This window comes from Gouania willdenowi, chromosome 6 (assembly GCF_900634775.1).
Source record: "Gouania willdenowi chromosome 6, fGouWil2.1, whole genome shotgun sequence".
NCBI classification, from domain to species: Eukaryota; Metazoa; Chordata; class Actinopteri; order Blenniiformes; family Gobiesocidae; genus Gouania; species Gouania willdenowi.
Genome location: NC_041049.1, coordinates 34,287,353 through 34,308,853, shown reverse-complemented (window position 1 = coordinate 34,308,853; position 21,501 = coordinate 34,287,353). Strand labels below are relative to the sequence as shown.

The 21,501-nt window shown below is 38.0% G+C and overlaps 1 protein-coding gene across 2 annotated transcripts; it reads right to left on the bottom strand.

Moving 5' to 3' along the window:
• Positions 1 to 1,386: 1,386 nt before the first annotated feature.
• LOC114466225 (AT-rich interactive domain-containing protein 3B-like) lies at positions 1,387 to 20,544 on the bottom strand. 2 transcript variants are annotated; one of them, XM_028451815.1, is made up of 9 exons: positions 20,329 to 20,544; positions 18,236 to 18,811; positions 11,179 to 11,253; positions 11,018 to 11,090; positions 9,768 to 9,951; positions 6,911 to 7,158; positions 4,524 to 4,775; positions 3,815 to 3,904; positions 1,387 to 2,768 (listed from the first exon to the last, which is right to left on the bottom strand). In XM_028451815.1, the coding sequence occupies exons 1-9, from the start codon at positions 20,353 to 20,355 to the stop codon at positions 2,638 to 2,640; spliced, it is 1,656 nt and encodes a 551-aa protein (XP_028307616.1). In that variant the 5' UTR covers positions 20,356 to 20,544; the 3' UTR covers positions 1,387 to 2,637. The 2 variants fall into 2 exon arrangements, with proteins under 2 accessions (XP_028307616.1, XP_028307617.1); XM_028451816.1 differs by lacking the exon at positions 3,815 to 3,904.
• Positions 20,545 to 21,501: the final 957 nt, after the last annotated feature.

Here is a 21,501-nt window from a genome sequence, read left to right as displayed (position 1 = left end):
TTATTTCCTTTAGTCATGCCAATCTCCGGGTATTCCGGCGTCCTCCCACCATCCAAAAATATAACTGTTAGGTTGATTGGAGTATATAGATTGTCCGTAAAATTGAATGGGAGTGTGATTAGTTGTCTGTGTGTGTGTGTATTGCCCTGCGATGGAATGGTGACCTGTCCAGGGTGTAGCTACACATAGCCCCGATAGTAGCTGGAGTTAAACCCGCGACCCTGAAAAGGAACAAGATGGTTGCAAAATGGATGAATGGACACATCACACAGTGTTTGTTATCAGGACCAACTGTCTTCCCACTCTTCATCCTCCTCAATGTCTGCCTCACTTCAGCCTTGCTAATCTGAGTTACTTCCTTTTCCACAACATTCACCTCTTCTGTTTTTCATTCTCTATTGTTTTTCTTATTCGTCAGCGGTTCAAAACACTCTTTCTATCTTCCCACACACTTACGGCCTCTGTTAACCAATGGCGGACTGAACATTTTGGGGGCCAAAGGCCAACTTTTTTGAAGGGGCCCTCCCACTTGGGTATGAAATATTTGGCATTTTAGAGGGCAAGCATAATTTACTATGATCATTTGTTTGTTTTTCTAACACTTTCAGTTGGATATGAAGATTCTTTTAGTTATTAAATCAACTTGAGACTAACAATGTCTTCTCATTCCCTAAGAGTCTACAACAAAAGCATACAACTGAATCATTTGCTCTGCTGTAGACAAGCCGGGACCTTCTGATCTTCTACTATTACATTACATCGTCAATTGTCTTGGTTTTTAGGAAAGTCAGTCTGTGTGAACAACACGCACACTATTCAATTATATTTATTAATTTAATTTGTATTGATACTGGTGTCGCTCTATAACGGTATCTCGTCACATTGTGCGTGGTGATGTCTTCTGGCATAATGAAGTAACAAAGTTGTAATGTCCAAATCACACTAGCCTATAACAACCATTCAAAACCACTGAACAGTCAAAAATCCTACATCAACACTTTAATAGTACATGTTAAACAAAAAAAAAAAAAATAAAATCTGTGAAGATTTTATCTATAGATATAAATTCTATAGGTTTTAAAAATACTTTTCAAACTTAAAACTTGAAGAAAACAATTAAGGAACGTGTGCTTTAAACTGATTTGGTTTGCTATGGAATAGGCATTGTTAACACAATCAGAATCACAAAATGTGCTTCCAACCAGAAAAAAAAAGCGTTTACTTTTTATCTGGTTCAAAGGCCATCGTTTATTGTTCCATCACCTCCGGTGCCTGTGTTATCCTAAATCATACTAGAGGGGGACTGGACTTAACACCCCTTCTTTTGTCCATGTAGTGTATCAATCTGTAAACCAGATAAAATGCTGACATCACATCTTAATAATTTAATTTTGAACAGCAGAGAAAGATAAACAACTGCACTTTTGAGTGCATACGGTGAATAGTGATGTAGCATTGTGTAAAAGAGCACTCTAAAATAGCAATTTTTATTTGAAATTGTTACGTTCACCACTTGGTGGCACACAAAATGCTTTTTTTAAAGAATCCCTTGCAAACCTTCGTTCTTGATTGTTCTGAGATAGATCACCTACAGGTCATAATGTTTGCCTATTTAAAGTACAGATGAAAGAATATTACTTTTTTCACAGCACACAAGATGGTTTTATTCTTCATGGTTACATCCAAATAACATGGGATTCCAGACTATAGCTCAGTTAAACCTGTTCACTGGCTTTTGTCTGTCGTGATTGTCCACACACAGTTTATATTAGATAACTACTTTTCCACATGCTGTATTTGGCATTGCATATTTCTCTTGTACAATGAGGTAGCAGTGGTTCGGTGTTCACTTGTTGAGGTCCTGGTTGTTACATTCCCTGCAGTTACACACACATTATAAAGTCAATTATTATGAACCAGAGTTGAAGAGGATATTCCTGAGTATTAAAGAAAGGGGTCAGAAAAACCTAACCAACAATACATACATCAAAAGATAATCGTTCTACATTACAGCAGCCAGCTGATTCACAGTTGACAATTACTACTGTATTAGCTATGTGAGACTGAGGCCACGTGTTTATGATTAAATTGAAAGCAAACACCATAAAAGCACAATATTAAATGATCCCCACTAAGATTTTGATTTGTTACATTTCTGTGAAAATGAATGGTGTCCAAATTCTCTAAAAGCTGCTAATAGCAGGATTAATCTTGTGTGTCCTGATTTAAAAAAAGTAAGGCTTTTTGATTTGGTGAAGCTACACTTTAGCATTGTTTGATCACTTTGAGAGCAGGCTGCTGGGGAGCCATGATGACCAAATATAAATGCAGTTTTCATTCCCAGCATGTAGTTTTATGCTCTAAAGACACTTGTGAACAAACCCTTGAAGAGTACCTCAGACACTTACACTGCTACATTAAAACATCTTCTAACAGGCACTAAGGTCAACTGAACAGTATCTAGTCATTATATAAGCTCTGAGGTCAAAACGGTGGCTTTAGTCTCAAAATAACAAAACATCCAAAAAGGTTGATGAAACTTCTTACATTGCAGTAGACTTTCCCTGGAAAATTTAAGTTCTTGTCTGACAAGAAGTAAATCCTGTATTGTTTTGCAAATTCAAACACTTGTCACACTCAGTTTGGTCTCTTTGAGGAGGTAGGAGAGGAGGGACTGTGTGATGAGATAGCACTGAAGCCACTTGTCCCTGCTGGAGTGATCGTCTGCGATGACACGGGAGCTGCTGCCTTCTGTGCGAAAAGAGTTCCTAGCAAAAAGATAAGAGAATATAGAAAAATAAAAACTCCAACAGCACTGAAATCTATCACACATTAGTACCTGTTCAGTTAGGTTCTATAGAAGTGTCCACAAATATTTATATAATAGAGTGATGGACAGAAAAGTTCTTGTAAAGCTTTTCAGTGAAACGTGGAGATAATAGTGTAATATGGGGTTTCTATGAATTGGGAATGGCAAAAATATATGGCAAGCATAAAGATTTAGGCTCATACTGAAAAAAATACAGATGCATGCATATATGAATTGGACACACCCCTAACGATAAAAATATAGATGTGGTTTGTACAAATATTAGAAACTTTATTAATTACACATATGGGAATATGTGCACATATGATGAGAAAATGCTTCAATTTATTTTTAATATAATTTTTCAGACGAGCGAGCAGGGGCCGACTCAGCATCGGGAGCTGATGGTGATAAATTCCATGACCAGTGATGAGTAATAAATGGGTGAAAAGTGGTTAAAAGGTTTCTACCTTTTAATGTTTTCTAAGGGAACAATAAATAAAATTAACACAAAAAGAGCAACATAACTGACTTAATTACAGCTTCATCATGGTTTGAGTAAATATTTGCAAATCTAATTTTGTTAGCCTCAGAGCAGACAAAGCTTTGGCTCCCCCCTCGAGTGGTCACGGACCCCAGCATCTTGCATTGGACCCCCAAAAAGAAGTGGCCCTGCCCGTAAATCTGGTCTCACCGCTAAACATGAAATAACTTCTGTTGTGATCTGACACTGTAATGGTTGAATAAAGATTGATTGATTGCTATAGCTGTCAATTTTAACCCTTGAGCTATGTGCTTTATTTGTTCACTGCTATCAAGGAATATTAATATGCTTTGTAGTTTGCATGAGAGAAGATGCTGCAAGATTTGTGGACTTCTACTTGGTGTCCACTGATAGTGTAGTGGGCTGGCCTGGACACAAAATGCCAGGACTGGATTTTTGTCCCAGTCCACCAATGGACAAAAACAATAGTGTTTGTTTTCCATTTAAGTGTCATAACTCACCTGAGTAAATGGTTCCATTGACCTCAATAGACACAGTGATAGTGGACGGACCATTAGTGGAAATATTCAGAGACAGGCCATAATTGCTTTCTGCGGGAGACATAAAATAATAATGTGTGCACAATTGCTGAAGGGAAATAAAGAGTCCAATACAAGTGATAATCAGTGACGTGCCATGAGCACTAGGGTTGGGTAGGCAAGGCGTTGCAAATCGAGACCACCAATGTCAACACCAATGACAATTTCATATGTTTGGGCTGGCAAGTCTATTTAACAAAGTCAACATCGTAAAACATCATTAAAGAAACTTGAACAATTATTCAATATAGCCTCCATACTCTCCCAATAAGATACGTATATTTCATGACACGGCAGCGCATCCATTGTTTGGATGCGCTGCCGTGGAACCCTGGAAACACAAACAATGGAGAAAATGACAGCAACACGACAACAACAACAACTCAGAACAGCCTCAGCATCCACAAAGCCAATACTTTCTTTTGTACCATGAAAAGCACAAAAAGCACAAAAAGCTGACACTTTCAAACTTATAAGTACCGTAGGCTATCGGAAATTGAAAAATAAATTCTAATTATATTATAACTAAAACAAATAATTCAAATATCAGGTCACTCTTGTGTAGCCACTGCCTACTCTGACTGCACATCACTGGTGATAATGATATACTGCAGAAGCTCCATCAACTCACCCTGCCTGCTGTTCACTTTGAGGTTCATTGGGTTCAAGTGGGAGGCCATAGCCAGGAAGTTGTGCTGCAGCGCCTGTTGCATGAGGCGCTGCTGCTCCTCAGCGAGCCGCATCATCTTTTTGTCGGGACTATCGACTGCTCCTCCCTGCAGCTCTCTGAGGTGCTCTAATGTGGCAGCCTGAGCTAACTGCTGCTGCTGACCCAGGCCCCGTGGCATGGGTAGTCTGTGTATTACAGGAGTGGCGCTCTCATCTGAAAAATCATAAAAAAAACAAAAACCATGTTTTGTGCCAATAAGTTTAGATAGTAAGTTGGTAGGGTTCAGAAATTGAAATATATACTCTATTGATCACAAATAGGGACATTTAGGTGTCACAGCAACACCAGACAAGTGGTAAATATTAAATACCAAAAAATAAATACAATGATACCAGTAAAACAATGCCTAAGCATAAAGTTACATACGAAGAGCAAGTACTTTGAAAATAATTAGAAATAATTTTCTAATAACCTTTTAAGTATGAAAATACTTTTTAATAATAATTGGGTTTAATAAATAAGACTATAGTATCTGAAACAAAAAAAAAGCACAAGATATACGTGTAACACATATACAATTTACCTGTCTATGCATGACGAAGGTATCTGGTTACAGCCAGAAAATTCTATGGCATTCAGCTCAATTAACAATGAATGGATTAATCAATCACTAAAACAATGACTTAGTGCAGCCTGAATCCATATAACTGCTAATATCTGTCACAGAGGATATTTGGTGTTTGGTGGAGGTCTGCGCTCTCCGAGTGCTTTCCAGTTGATAAGTGCTTTCTAGTTGGGATTGAATTTTTTGCTACCAACACTTTGTCAGCCATAGAAACTAGACCTTTCCCACTTGGGTGTCTGACCTGAAAACAAAGCTCCTGCTGGTATAGCTCCTTAAGGCTCTAAGGCACACAAACAGATCCCTCAGGGGGTCTGTTTGGACGAAAAGACCCAATTGCTGTGTTGAGGAGGGTAAAGGAATCATTCAATAAAAATGCATTGTATCTACTGTATAATTCACTGATTGTTCCATATCTGTATTATAGTTTTGGTTCTGTGCATGCAAGAAATATACCACTCATCCCAATTTAACTCTGTAGAGAAAAGCTGTCATCAATAAGAGTGGCTAAGGAGATGATACAAACCCAATATTTCTACAGACAAACATAATGAAAATTCAAAAAATTAGTAGAATACAACATTTTAAAATAATATATAAGGCTGAACAGAAAGTCTTAATAACCAATGTTCCAAATAATGTCTGAAAGAGAGAGAGTAATCATGATTTGAAAGGAACAAAGATAAAATCCATGGTGATTTTTAAGCAGAAAGTAAATATGTTAATAGGGAAATATAAGACTGCAGAGTAAGCAACTTCTTTGTTACTATTTTTTGTTACCTGATTACTCACTAACTTCAGCCATCAGAGCGTCAGCCACGCAGTGTTTAAGGGAGAGTAAAGGCCTCTTAGGAGAGCTCTTCTTCTCTGCTTCATTGTCTACTACAAAACCGCAGAGTTAGAACTGTCACTCTCTGCAGTCATAGATTATTTTTCAACTGTTTTTATCCTCTTTCGGTAAACAAAAAAGGGTTACATCGACATCTTTAACTTTCTCTGATTAATTAGAGCAAACAAATGCAGCATAAATTGTCCTTTTGACTAATAAAGCTGCTAAATGATATAAAAAGCAGTCGGAATGCTTCACTCCAATAGAAAACAATGGGATGTTTAAAGGCAAATGGGTGTGTGTGACATCATCAATCACGTGATTTCAAGATGGCGGATTAAAGGTTTTCCAATGGTTAAGTAGTCCCATTCTTAAAAGTTATCAAAAATTATGATGAAGCAAAAAATGCGTTTTGTTCAGTATATAGACATAGATAGACAGAATATACATTTCAAAGGTTTTATCACACATTTGTAACAGTGGAAGATCCCTTTAACAGAGCTTCACTGCTTTCTCAAAGTTTTACTGCTTCAGCTGTGTGAGATATCCGACACCAGATAGTCAGCCTACTTCAAGGCTCATCTGCATACTATTCAGGGATTGGGTGTTAACTTGGTGTAGGGGCTCTTTTCTGACTGCAGATGGTTGATCACATACAGAGCACTGAGCGGAGGGGAGAGAAGAATGAGAAAGCCTATATACCTTTTTCGGCAGATTTGATTTGAGGGAGCAAGCCTTTTGTTTGAGGGCGTTTTATCTCTGATTGCTTCTTGGTATTAGTGTCCCTGGCTGGGTCTCTGCTAAGTTTGGCAACTGGCTTTCTTCATTCACTTATGACCTAATAAAACAAACCCTATCTGGACAGTTTACACACAGTAAAAACACACACTAACATACCAGCATTTCTCTTCACACTTGGACTAGCGGAGACACTGTGTCCGTTCTGTCTGACTGGCGGTGTCTGCATGGATGAGGACAGCAGTGGGTTTGCAGCAGAGCTAGGGGATGGGGAGTAATGGTACATGCTGTTGGTGTAACTGGGACGGCGGCCTTCTCTGCGGTTGCTGTCAATGGCTGCCTGCAGCTCGCTGGGTGAACTCAGGCCTTTCTTTTCACACTCAAACGGATACAAGTACTTCATATACCTATCAATGAAAGGAGACACACAGTGAAACCTGGCCTGCTCTTCAATCGAGTCCACTTTGATGAAAAGATTTGCACTACTTTCCATGCATACCTCTCAACTGTAAACTTTATTATTGAACTTAATGTTTAATTATTTGTTTTTCAAATGTATCACCAGCTAACGAGCGGATGTCAGCAAACTAAAGCACCAAATGAAAGGAAACATTTGCATGATCAGTGTGAGCAGAGCCAACATAAACAAAGCAGCACTAAGACTAATGGAAGGGCAAACAGAGGTGCACATAAATAATGGTGACAGTTTAATGCTGATTCAATCATAGTCAGTATTGTCACTGAGTAGGCAGTGGTTCTTTTTGGTATTCACCACTTTGGTGAACTTTCAAACCCCACCTGCTCCCATTGCCCCCTAAATAATCCTGAAAAATAACACATTTTCAAATTTATTGAACTAACAGGGAACAAGTAACATCAAATTTCATAAAGAATTAAAAACTAAATTAAACTACTGTAATTACCTGCATAAAAAACAAAAAATATAAAAAATACTGTACAAAACAAAAAAAGGAAATTCAGTGCACATATGAAATTAACCAACATTATGTTTCATAATTCAAGTAATATATTTCATAAATAAATCAAAACTCAAAAACTAAACTAATTACCTGCATGAAAATAAATGCTGTAGTCAAAAATACAGGAGATAACAAATGTTTGCAATCTGTGCCAAAAAGCAGAAAACCAAAACAGAATTTTTTTTTTTAATTCAGCTATTATTCCAGGTCAGTGTATGTTTTGGTCATTGAATTTTCAGTTCAGAAAAGGAAATTTAAAAACAAAATATTATTGATCATTTGATTCTTGTTTTCAAATTTTCATTTAGTTTTGAAAAACTAAAATTGAAATGCAAGGCATATTTCTTCATCAGGGTCAAGAAGGGATAAACAAACATTTAAAAATTGGTTGATTTTAAACTTTTGTTTCTAAAATCAAAAAACAATAATACCAGAAGACAAAAACAATTTTTTTTTTTTTTAAAAATGGTGAAAGAGGAAGTTCGTCTTTTCAAAATAAGAGCACATATGAGGACGTTACTGTATTTCTGGCACGAAAATATATGAATTATCTCTATATTTTCCCTGCTGTTTAAAAATGTCTTTGGAACCGTACTCCAAAATTATTTTTGAAATGGTAAAACAAGGCTCGTCATCTGCAGAAATCGCTGCAAATACATTACACCAAAGTGGGAGGGAAAGGGTTTTTCAGCAAGACGTGAAGATATTTTTTGCAAAGAAAACTATATGGTCCTCATACTGTATATGTGCTCTTATTTTGAAAATAACTTCTTGTCTCACCATAATAAAAAACAGGAGTTTTTTTGTTTTTGTCCTCTGGAATTTCTGTTTTTCAATTTGAAAACAAAATTCAAATAATCAGTAATTTTTTGTTTTTGGATTTCATTTTCTGAACAGAAAATTCAATGACCAAAACATACACTGACTGTTCCGCTCCACTTCACATGCTGACCTCAATCAATATTTTTGCACTTTAGTTCCACGTTAAAAAATGTTAATGGTTCATATCTAATGCAGTCTAATAACTTAATGCTCTTTTCATTTCTTCTACATTTTAAGGCTGTTCATGATTACTTTATAGGCATTTTGTAGTATTAATGATCTTTATTATCAATGAAGAAAGGTTTTTAAGAAGATTGGCATGAAATTAAAAATGTCCTCCTACCACACTGGTAGTGTCCAAACTCAGTCCTGGAGGGCTGTAGTCCTGCATGTTCCAGATGTGTCCTTGCTCAAACATACCTGATTATCACCAGGATTTCTGCAGAGCTGCATGATGACACGTTAATCACGTTGGAGCAGCAACTATAACCTGCAAGGCTGCAGCCCTCTAGGAACCTTACCAGATGGTTTTGTTGTACTTATTGCTATATCTGACTGGTGCCCGAAGGTAAAATATTAATCTTACATTAATATTAGTGGTTCTAAAATAGTAGTATACCTGTTTACTATAAAGTATTGTTTGATTAAAACATAAAAGACTGAATTGTCTAGCAGCCTGTCCAGGGTGTACCCCTGCCTAGCGCCCCAAGAAAGCTGAAGATAAGCACCAGCAGACCCCCGTGACCCTGAAAAGGAGCAAGCGGGTTGGAAAATGGATGGATGGAAGATTGAATTGACCCCACAGGTAATTAAAAATTAGAACAATTAATCCATATGAAAGTCAACTTTCTAAAATTTGTTCTCATCTAAAATTGGTCAAATTATGAGAGGAAATTCCAACCTTATATTCCTATAATGCAATTTTCCATTTTTGATTCTACTAATAGATATTATGGTTTTATGTATATAAACCTAAACTTCTGTTTTCTTTTAGGCTCAAACAGCTCCATTTTCCTTGGTCTGGATTATATTAGTACATATTTCACAAGTTTCTGACCTGGAAATTATGAAAAACAAGTTTTTTAGCAGGAAATCAGCAGTAAGACAAAATCATTGAGACTAAGCTGATTTTGCATGACTATTTCCATCCCTTTGCTTTCACAGAATAGCTTTATGCAAATGTAGCAACAGTGGGACAGCAGATCAAAACTTACTGGGTGCGCAGGGTAAAAGCTGCACTGGTGATGGAGGTGGGCAGATTGAGACCTTTGGTGATCTCCCTCCAGATCTTCTTGTTGATAACCTCCACCAGGCCCCCCTTATCAGTCACCAGCTTGTACAGCTTATACAGGTCTAACACCTGCTTGGCCATGATGGGGATGCGATTCACAGGAGTACCTGCATAGACCGTAAAAATACAAATACACTTAAAGGAGCATAGGGCAGGATAAAAAAATAAGACTCAATAGTGACACGACGGCCGTTAGCGTAACTGCAGCCATCAGCCAAGTCAGCACGGGAGGGTAAAGTGTGGACCACAAATTGCAGAACACAATGCATCACACAGCCTGTTCAATGCAATTGGGAGCAATGTTTGTTGGCTCATTCTTGTTTGGTTTTGAACGCTTAATCACCCATTAGCATGACAACACTTCAAACTGATGTTTATTTTTTCACAAATCTTGTGAATCTATGTGCCTATCTGTAAAACCAAAAAGAGTGAAATCATTGTCAACAAGATCTGATTGGTGCACCTGCAGGTCACAGGTTATTACTTGGTCATTTGAGTTAGCATGTGTAATCTGTGAAGATGGCGTTCATTTTTAGATGAATGGGGTTAGGTGTAATTCCACCAGAGCAGCTTTATAGCTTTATACTGCAGAGGGGGAGGGGAAAGCATCTGCCAATTACAGGGTTTGACAGCCTGCCCTTACTACCCAATTTAGAAAAAGACAATTATCGTAGGGATTTGAAAGCCAAAGGAAATGAGTGCACATGCATCAGCACACACACATTTTCATTAGGAATGTTTTTCTACACAAGTGAAAATTTTGTCTTCTTTCTTAAGAGACTGAACTAATAAAATTATAAGATTTGATGACATTATTTTAGTTTTTAACTTGTGCTTGTTTTATTCTTACAAGAGCTGCAGAATCTACAATGGTTTGTGACGTGCTCTGTAAATTGGCTTATATAATGCTCTATTTACTTGTTTTCTGCTTCTCAAAAGCCAAATTTGATGACAAAATGATAACATGCTAAATAATTAAAAGATAAAGAGCATGAACACAACATATTATTGGTCCAATTGTCATTGCTAATGAGCGTTTAGCAATAATCCTAACCCAAACATTCTGCATTAATGAACCCTTCAAAGATACTGATGTATGATTTAATACAATTGTATAAAAGTGTTGGATAATTAAAAAGCAAACATTTGTATAAAGAGTTGAAACAATCTGACCTCTGTTTTGCATGAAGACAAAGAGCTCATCCAAAAACTCCTTCCGCAATGGGTCGTTATTCAGTTCATACAGCTGTACATTGGGCATTTGGAAATACAGAAAAAACATAAACCATTGTTTCTCAGCTGATTCACATTTAGTTTCAAACAAATCTACTGACCTTTGCAAAGTCCCGGGACGGTTCTCCTCTGACTTTGCCTCCATCCGATTCTTCAGCCCAGATGTTGTTTCCTCTCTGAACGTCCACCCAAAGAAAAAACACAAGGGCACAAAACCAAACGATTAAAGAAAAATATTACCATATACTGAGACAAAGAAGTAGGGGGAAGCATTAGCTTATTTTACATACCCTTATTATAAAACTGAACAAAAATAAGAAGGTTTACTAAATTCATTAATATAGTACTTAAATCTGAGTCTAGTATTTCATTCATCTGTTCTTTTTAACATTTGCTTTGAACAGATGCAGTTAATTACCAACAGTCTTATTTCATTATCACATTTAAAAAAAAAAAATGGTTCTCACATGTGATTTAAAATATATATATTTCAGTATATATTTAGAATTGAGGATGCTGGGAGTTATTGGCACAGTGTGCACTAATATTGCACAAAAACCAGCCACCGTTTCACCAACTTATTTTTCTTGAACATTTAACGGACCCAGGGACAGCGAGCTAATGATAGCCCGAGTCTTTAGAAATTATTTTTTTGGCCGTAACTTAATCTTGTAAGTAAGGGTTTTCATAGGTCAACATTTAAACAGCCTGAGAATGAATGAAGGACCAATCAACCCTCATGGAAGCGCAGTAATCATCTTCATCTGGTAAAACATTCTTTTCAACATCAGTGTCACGTCAAAAACTCACTACCACTCTCAGTGCCATGATTAATCATCTCAGGTCATGCACACCACCAATACTGACTGCTTTATCCCCTACAGACTGGGATCCTCCCACAGGAGTTGCAGTTATAGGAATAATGAGACAACTATTCACTTGTAGGAGGGCATGACAGTAGGGTATATACATCTATAAATTCCAGAAAAAGAATCATAAAATCAGAAGCAACTCACACTTACACTGTTAACACATTGTAAAAAAACATGCACCAAGTGATATGTTCTAAAGCAGAGACTGACAAAATAAAGAGCAGTTTAATGTGACATGTTATTCCTCCATCACCTCCTACTGAACATGGCAGTTAAAGGTTAAAAATGTGAGTGGAGGGCAGTGCATGTGCAACTGTGTGGAAAAGCCTGCTGAGAGGTTATTGTCTCGCTAACGCACACTAGCCACGTTTACATGGGAGCTTTAATTCCTCTTTCATTAAGAATAAAAGTTAATTCCTTTTTAAACTGACCTTGTAAACAATTAATTCATAATGCAAATTTAATTCCAAATTAAACTTAAATCTGAAATAGGTGGCTGGTTTAATTCCAAATAAAATCATTCCTTTCTTGTACACACTTCATTCTGCTTTAAGTTAATTTTGGTCGTTCTGCGCATGCAAGACTTGCCGCGATGGTGACTACATAGTCCAGGATGGCCGCACGGACTCCAGCCAAGGTTATTTATCTAATAAAAGTCTTAAAAGATGGATGGAAGCACAAACATGCGGGCATTCACTTGGACACATTGACTTATTATACACACGGACATCGGCAAACGGAACGGCTTCATCTGGGCATGAAGCACCACTGAAGATGCGCAGATCATTATAAAGTTACTTTTTCACTCCTCGTCCTGTATAGTGGAGGCAGAACAGCCGTTGTATTAACCGCTAGCTTTGATTGACCAAAGTACGGACTTCTATCTCTCTTCTGCTCCACGGATGACAGTGAAACGTGTGTTATTGTTGAGCTGCTGCGTCAAAACTAAAATCAAAATAAAAGTGAGAACAGTTCTCATGTAGTCTTCTATGTTGTAGCCGAAAAGAAAAGGTTTATAGTGTTTGTCATCGAGTTCTCCCCCTGTCCAACCAGAACCCTTCCCAAACCCCTAGACCGAAAGTGGAATTGAATGAAGCCGAATAAACCTGTTTTTCATGTAAAACTCAATTCAGAATTACTATTTCCATGTAAACACAAAGCAGAACACTTTAATTCAGAATCATTTTATTTGGAATAACTAATTCCAAATTAAAGAACATCATGTAACCGTGGCTACTGAGAGCTGCATGACAACTCCAGGATGAAGATGAAGGCTGACTGGTGGAAAATGGGGGCGTTGACGACGACCGGTTTCGAGAGCAACTGCCGCGCCCTGCAGGCAACTTGGTTTGCTGAGGGCCACCTACCGCTGGACGCAACATGGGTTTTCTGTCAGGGATACACCTTTCCTTTGCAGCAGAATGCTATCCGTTACACAGGACAGGGGGCCATACCATCTACCGTAAGCCGGAGCCTGAAGTCCCCTTGGCCACTACCCAAGAAATTAAGAATTACTATCAGAATAGAGAATAGTAAAAAATTGATTGTGGGGAATTTCATGTTTGTTTTTTCAACCTCATCAGTCTTATAAAGCCTGCAGTCAGTGGAAAACAATCAGCTTTTCATCCTTTTTCTTTTTTCTCAACTTAGTGAGACTTTGGTTGTTTTAGTATTTCAAACACACACAGATTCCAGATGCTCGACAGCAGCAATGCACTCATTGCATTTTCACTCTGAGTATTAATACAACACTAATGGGTCTGAAATTTAAGTTTGTATTTGCATGACAAATGTAATTTAGGTACACTGTGCAGAAAAATAAAGGCAACACTTAATGTTAACAGACTGAATGTTTTTATTTATGTGCTAGTGGAATGCATTTAGAACAAAATAACATTAGAAAGATCATTGGAAAGCTAAATCCTTATCCCATGGAGGTCTGGATTCAAAACTATATTAAAAAATGCACAAAGGAGCAGCAGTCCTTCTGTTGGGTTGCAATCCCCCTATTGCCCCTCCACGTCTCCATGGCTACATTCCAAGACAGCAGGTCTTAATGCACAAATTCAGATGTTTTTTTTCTCGAGAAACCATATTTTTCTTGTGTAATTGTTCATATTACACATTAAATGTGACTTCTATCAGTTTAAATCATAAACTAAGTGCTTCCCCATAGAGGTTCTGAAGTACTGTAATACGTGACCACACAGGCACGCACTGCGTTTACAGAATGTGGAGGTATCTTGTCTCGGCATGTGAGTGACACTTTAATACGACTGAAGTCAGCAGCCTAACAGTCAACTAATATTCACTTTCTGTCTGTATTCAACAGATCAGAAACAGGTCACATATGGGAAAAAACAAAAATCAGATTTTGGCCACATTTGTTTGTAGTGTGAATGAAGCCCTAGTCTCATGGTATCTCCTTCGTGGTCTTGACACTTTGCTGACGGACACAGCAAACCCTCTTTCCAGAGCTTTGCATTGATTGCCATCATGGATGAGCTTCACGACCAGAGCAACTTCTGCCTCATGCTACCTCTAGTGGTGAGGGCAATGGTGAAATTATGAACAAAAAATTCAACCAGAAAAGATGACAGAGAAATGGGCTTTGTTCGAAATGGCATACTGCGTACTATGCACTACAAACTCAATGAGTGTATAAGCCACAGTCTACTATATACTATAAGTATGGTTAGTATGACTAGGATGATGATTGTTCCCACTGAAATATATTTTGAAATTTCCCAAGATGCATTGTGAACCTACGACGACATAAACCTGAAGCACACTGAGGCTAAATATCTCTATTGATTCTCCACTTTTGAAAGTTCTGAAAACATTTTAAGTGAGAAAGTGACCAAGTAGAATATCAACATGTGGTCATTTGATCCATAAAACTCAAGGAAAAGCATTTCATGCTGACATTTCGGAGACCCGCCATTGTAATTAACTTCAAAACAAAAGTGTTAAAAAACTAAGGGAAGACAAGAAAAGATGCTTTTGTTTTGAAAAGGGGATGTTTGATTTTTAGCTTTAAGCCGGTGTCACGGTTTGAGTTTAACTCCGTACTGAGATTATAACCCTAACCCAACCTTAACATATTCCAATAAACAAACAACACACATGTCCGCTCACTTTGAAAACAAAGAGAAAGAATTCATTTTCCGGTAGTGCGCATATACACTCTCAGTACGACACCGGCCCAGGCACAATTTTAAGTTCCGCTCACAATGCACCATGGGGTGGTTGAGTATGACTATTGTGCCCACCATGCATACTTCAAAATGTCCCCATATACTATACATCTGGCTATTTCTCATGTACTCAATCTTTTCATACTATCTAATGTGAACGTACTACATACTGATTTTGACGTCAGACTAAGTAGGAGTAGCAGGCTAGTATGATATTTACAACACAGATATAGTCTGTGGTCACTCTCTGCAGAACCATTCCTTTATAGGGGCTGTCTTGCTAATTGCCTTTCATTTCCAGCAGTTGTCTGTTCTGTTTGCACAACAGCAGGTGAAATTGATTCTCAATACTCAGTCTTGCTTCGTAAGTGGACAGGTTAATTTCCCAGATGTGTAATTGCCTTTGAGTTACTTTGGATTGTGTACTGAGTGTTCCCTTCAGTACTAAAGTTGACATGAAACCAGATGCTGCCTGAAAAGGAGATGCAAAGGACTACTTGCCTAACCATGTCAACTTTACAAATGAATACACGCCACCATCTTTCTCTTGCTCACAAAACCTGAGTGAACCATTAGGTTATGTATTCTACCTCAATTTCTTAAAAACACGTCCTCCACTTGGTTTTAGCTTTATCCAAAAGCCCAGAGCCAAAAAAATGATTTAACTTCATAAAATTAGTTTAACGTTTTAATGTATAGTTTGATGCTTCTTGTTAGCATCCAGTAGCAGAAGTAAAAGATGCATTTAACCTGTTTATTTTTGCTGAAAATCAAAAAGCATGTTTTCCTTAACCCAACAACCTGCAATCTCCATTTCTTGGTGGTTGAACTGGTTTCTGTTTGTGTCCATTTGACACAAAGCTCTGCTGGCATAAACAAGAACACTCTTTAAAAGGACAAGCACTCTTCCAGGAGAAAACTCATTGAAGGTAGATAACCATCATGGTCTTTTCACCATAAGACAGAAATAAAACCCTTCCCCCTCCTTATTGATGAGCAAGTAAGACCTACTGTGGATCTATCAACAAAGAGCTTTCAGTTAATTGCTCACAGAGCTTTCACACATTCAAGCCTGGGAATCCTGATAGTATTCACTATGTAGGTCAGGAAAAGGTTTCTTTTGTTTTGTTAAAAAGGACACTTTTTTTTGACTAAGTTTTATGAGATTTTACTGCACATGTTGAAGATAAGCCATTAATCGAAAAGCAGTAAAGGTCAGACTTTTAAATCTTTCATTTAAAACAAAAGGGGAAAATCTTCAAGGGAAGTGAACAAATCAAATTAATAACACATTTTCTCTTTCTAATGGGCTTCATTAAATTAATTCAGTAGCTCCAGCGGGGTCAGGCTTCTCCAAATTTCAATTATAGCGGGGGGGGCACACACAAATTATTTTGATCCAAATCAAATTAATCTGACTCGAATCAGCACGGCAAGTTGTGATCATTTATCTGGCCCCTTGCTGTGCTGTAAGCTTGGACAGACGGGGGCCATTTTATTCCCCACACCACACTCTCTCCGCCCATGCTACAATTGGGGCCCTTACAGTGAGACCGCACATGAGGAGAAAACAATAGGCATCCATAGCCTGATGAGAAGTGAAAAGCATGTCAAGATTATCTATGATGTTTCATTGATGGATTGAACAAAAGAAACAGCCCAAAACACACTAAGAGAGGATGGCATAAAAGGAGGGTGGGGAAAGGAAAACTCCCAGAGACAAAATAGAGACCCTTTCAAACCAGAAAAAGGTGTGTTCAAGCATCTTTGGGATTGTGTGTTTTAAGTCAAAGTGTCATTGAGTTCAGTTGGGCATTTTTATCCTTCCTTTATCAATAACATTTTCTTTACACCAGGAAACACTGATAAAGATGCACATACTACTTTTATCTAAAGCCCACACTAAGATAAACAGGATGAAGCTGGAATGATAAAGCAGTAAATAGCCCATGCAGGTTTATCTGATTAAAGCTGCTGCATTCAGGAGATAATGAATCACACTAAACTGGTTTTAATGTTAAATCTTGATTTTGAGATGCTCTGTGTGTCTCTCAGAGAGAATCAATGTATTTGTCTTTGGTTTGTTGGGTTGCTTTGAGAAAAGGAACACACTTCCTTTGCTGCAATCGTATAATTGTATTGATTACTATCGGAGGAGCTGCTGTTTAGTGTTGCTAAGAGACAGCTAAATTATGCAACGCTATGAGCAACAGCAGAGTCAGAGGAGAGATGCTGCTGCTGCTGCTTTATGCACCTTTATGTGGAAGGCAGCATATTCACATTTACCTGAGGAGTAAGTGTGGAAAAGAAAAGCACAACAGAATTCAACTATTAGCCAAAGGGTATGTAGAAGCCCAATGAACATACCAAAAGGCCTTTCTTTTCCAGTGAAACGACTGTAAGTGAACTTTATGGGTAGCTGTTTGCATGCTGTGAGGCACAAACCCAGCTGTCCTTCCACCCACAGGCCTCATTAATCATAATGTATTGTATTGACATGGGGCCGTTTCTGGGGAGACACACACAGATGAACCAATCAGATCCAGCACTGCTAAAACACTAAATAAAAAAAGCCATCTGGTGGAAAGTATTTTTATTCATGTTTACAGGAACTCTAGGTGATACAATCTTACAGCGGTTAACCTCTAAAGCTACCCTTGTGCATAAATACACATTTGAGGCCTTTTTGTTAATCCTTCTCAGCCTGAACTAAACTTTTTTTTAAAGAATTGGAACGGAGCCAAAACCAATTAGCTCAGCCAGTGGCAAGAAGGTTACTTTTCTTCCCCGAAGTTTGGGACACGAGGTGAAGCAAAGCGGAAATCTCTAGCCTGTGCTGCGATCAAATTATCATATTTGGGCATTGTGCCAAATAGAAAGTCCTTCCTCTTAATGTGAGAAACCTGGAAGCAAGCCAGGTCGCTGTAAGGTTGACTCTCAGCAGGAAAAAGTCAACAAAGCAAGTCATCAAAGAAAAAAACACTAACTAATGGCTGGATACAGACGGCATGGTTTTTCGGAGCTATACAAAAATATTCAGGAATCAAAAATGTATCAAATTGTGGTCACACACCTGAAAAATTACTCACCTGTTTGAATTGTTCATCATAGCCCCAGTCAGGAAAGCTATTTGGAGACATGAAGGTGTTTGAACCCACAGGAGAAACCTGGTTCTTCTCCACATGCTCCTGTTTAACAACCAAAGGTCTGGAACCAGATGTTTGCTCCACAGCAGTTGATGGAGACCTAAAGGGGAGGGGTGAGACCTGCTGGATCTGTAGCTTCTTGGCCTCTTCTTCATCCTCCTCTTCATCTTCCTCTACGTTGTTCTCCTCAGGCTCCAAGTCCATCTCCAGTCCCTCCTCATCAGAGTCTTCCTCTTCTTCCTCCTGTAGATCTGCTCTGCTTAGATAGGGGTTTGCTAAAGAGGTTTGCCTGTCTGGATTAGTGTACATTGCAGCATCTTGTATGGAGTTGGAGGCTTGTGCAGCGGCGGCTTGTTGTGCAAACAGGAACTGGGCTTGAAGAAGGTGTCTCTCCTGCAGGCTCATCTCCATCTTGGCCTCATGTTGTCTCTGTAGCTGCTCCATGACTGCCTCCAGCTTCAGGCCAGCAGGGCTGGATTGTGCACACCTGGCTGGACCCCTATCTTCTGAAAAGCTTGACTACAGGCGGGGAAAAAAACAAAAGATAAAAGCCAAGCAAAGTCATTCAGTGGTGGTGGTTGACTTTAGCTCACAAAGATAACATGAGTGAAGATTCCTAGTCCTCTGTATCTGGTAGTTCTTATGCAGGTTTTTTTAATTTCATTTATTTTTTTTAACAAGATGTTTAGGAAACTATTAGATTTACTTCAAATAAATGGTAAAGCAAGTTTACGAGGAAAACCAGGAGGCTGCTCCTTGCTATAGCTAGCGTTTCCTTGAATCTACAGTTTAGCACACTATCAAAATTGTTGTTACGTTCAGTTTGTTAAATACCTTTTCTTAAATTTCCATTCATGGTAAAAGCTTTTACCAAGTTCTGTTGTTGTCACGCAGTAGCTCAGAACACCTTACTTGCAGTTTCACTGAAGACCATCAAAACCAGGAAGAAATACATTGGTACGGAACTGAACTCACCCAAAAAGGTTTTATGCCAACATCCTGCACAAAAAACATCTATTTTTTTATTTTTGCTAGTTTCTGTTTTTATATTGTTTATAAAATAAGATAAATACAGCTTATATATATATATGTGTGTGTGTGTTCTTTCATGTTGCAGTTTATTTATGTTTATCACAAGCATTCTGCATCTAATGCATTTATCAAAACAAAAACACTATGTTGCTGCATCACGATGTCCCTAAAATAGCTAGAACCAACCCTGAATCACTACTACTGGTAATAACCCTACCTCTATCATTAACCCTACTTCATTCATTCATCCCTGCTCCAAACTAAGGTAGTACAGGTCTTAAAAAATACATCAACTTTAAAGAAGACATTATCATATAAAACAACTTTTACTAAACATTTAATTCCTTACGCAGTGATGTCGTAGTGCACGTAGTCTATGTAAATAGTTTTGTTTGAAGAGGGTGCTGCGACATAAGCCATTGGTGCAAAAAACAGTCAAGAAAAGGCTCTTCTGCTTATTTGTCCATCTTGTGTCTGTAATTTACATGTTAAAGGAAATATTTCTTTCTTAGCTGTCAGACTGGGACATTATTTATTATTAAAAATACAGGTCCATACTGCAGCATCATATTCGATTTGAGTCTCAGCTTTATTTGTTGAAAGGATGATGATGATGATGATGATGATGATGATTGGACCTGAAACCAGACAACTTTAAACCACTGATGTAGGACTGTGTTCTATTCTAGTCCTTAAATCACTTTTTACTAAACTGGAGATTATTTAAGAGAGCCTCTGAAGCGAAAGTTACACTTATGATGTAGTGAATTGAAATGTGTTTAAATTAACAGTAAAACGTGCAGATGGGAGAAATTTTGGTTAAGAAACTGTTCAAAATAGTTTGAGGCAGGGAAATTACTTGAAATTTCACAGTAGATAGGCTATGTCTTTGGAAACGCGGTGTTAAAAAGAGTACAAAGGAAGCCGTGGACATGCTTTCTGTAGCCTGTTTAGCACATTATCGCCCACTGGGCTGGGTCTCTAGGACACACGTCAACACTCACCATTTGCGCCTTTGAGTAATTCATCATCGCCAACCGGTCAGCTCTAGTTTTCCCGTCTTTTCTTTAGCTTGAATGAACCGCCCTGCATTTCCAAACGCGTCTCAATCAGAGGCAGGATGTGTCCGTGTTTGGATTCGAATGTGAAATAGAAGCTCTTGCGGTGTGTGTGAAGGCTGGAGGAGGGGTGATGACGATCCCCGGGCACTGCTGAGTGGCGCACACCCCCAGCCGAATGAACGAATGGCCCGCCCCGTGCGTAACGGCTGCTTTACGCACGGGGCGGGCACATCGTGGAGATCCTCAGCAGCTCGTAATTCTGTTTTTGAGACAGTCTGATGTGTACGATACAGCAGTCCATTTTTCAGTACTACAAACTAAAAATGTATTCACAGCATAGACAAATAAAACAGCCAATTATAACTCGTAAAACATGTCAATTCTCTAGGTTGGATTGGACGTGAGACAGGAACGCCCTTCATAACAGTGGTTATTCTTATTCTTTTGTTTTTGGTATTTCCCACTTTAAACAGGTAAACATGCAAGCCCCACCTGCGCATATTGCCCCCAAAAAAATCCTGAAAAATAACACATTTTCAAATGTATTGAACTAACAGGGAACAGGTAACATAATATATTCTAATAAATCAAAAATATAAATTTGAATTAAATTACCTGCATAAAAAAATAAGTGCAAAAGTGCAGTAGTCAAAAATACAGGAAATAACGAAACATTGTTTACAATCTGTGACCAACGATTAAAAAAACCAAATATATATATATATATATATATATATGTATGTATTGAACATTTCCTCCTGCTTTATCACGCCCCACCTGTCATGTCTCAATTCAGTCTCACAGCAAAATGTGTAATAATAGCAAAATTTGTCCACAAGTAATATTGCAATTATACGTATGAGGGTCTTAAAACATAAGATGCTTACAGTGTCTTTTAATTTTTTTTTTTTTATTAATACAAACATAAATATGACTGCATACACAGTAGCATACAATAGCTGTAGAGTGGCTAAGATCAAAAGGAAGGAAAATGTGTACATGCACACACACAAAAAGGCTTTCGAAAAAGCCTAATTTCGTTCTTCGCTGTTTTCATCACTGACAAAATTTGTCAAAATCGCTGAGTCAGCAATCTGTATCGGATCCGGATCCTGT

Excerpts from the sequence above, each read along its gene's own strand:
- LOC114466225 (XM_028451815.1), bottom strand. The coding sequence starts at position 20,355 with ATGATGAATTACTCAAAGGCGCAAATG. Across the intron at positions 18,812-20,328 it reads ATTACTCAAAGGCGCAAATG|TCAAGCTTTTCAGAAGATAG; the intron begins GTGAGTGTTGAC and ends CCCCGCCTGTAG. Across the intron at positions 11,254-18,235 it reads ATGATGAACAATTCAAACAG|AGAGGAAACAACATCTGGGC; the intron begins GTGAGTAATTTT and ends GTGGACGTTCAG.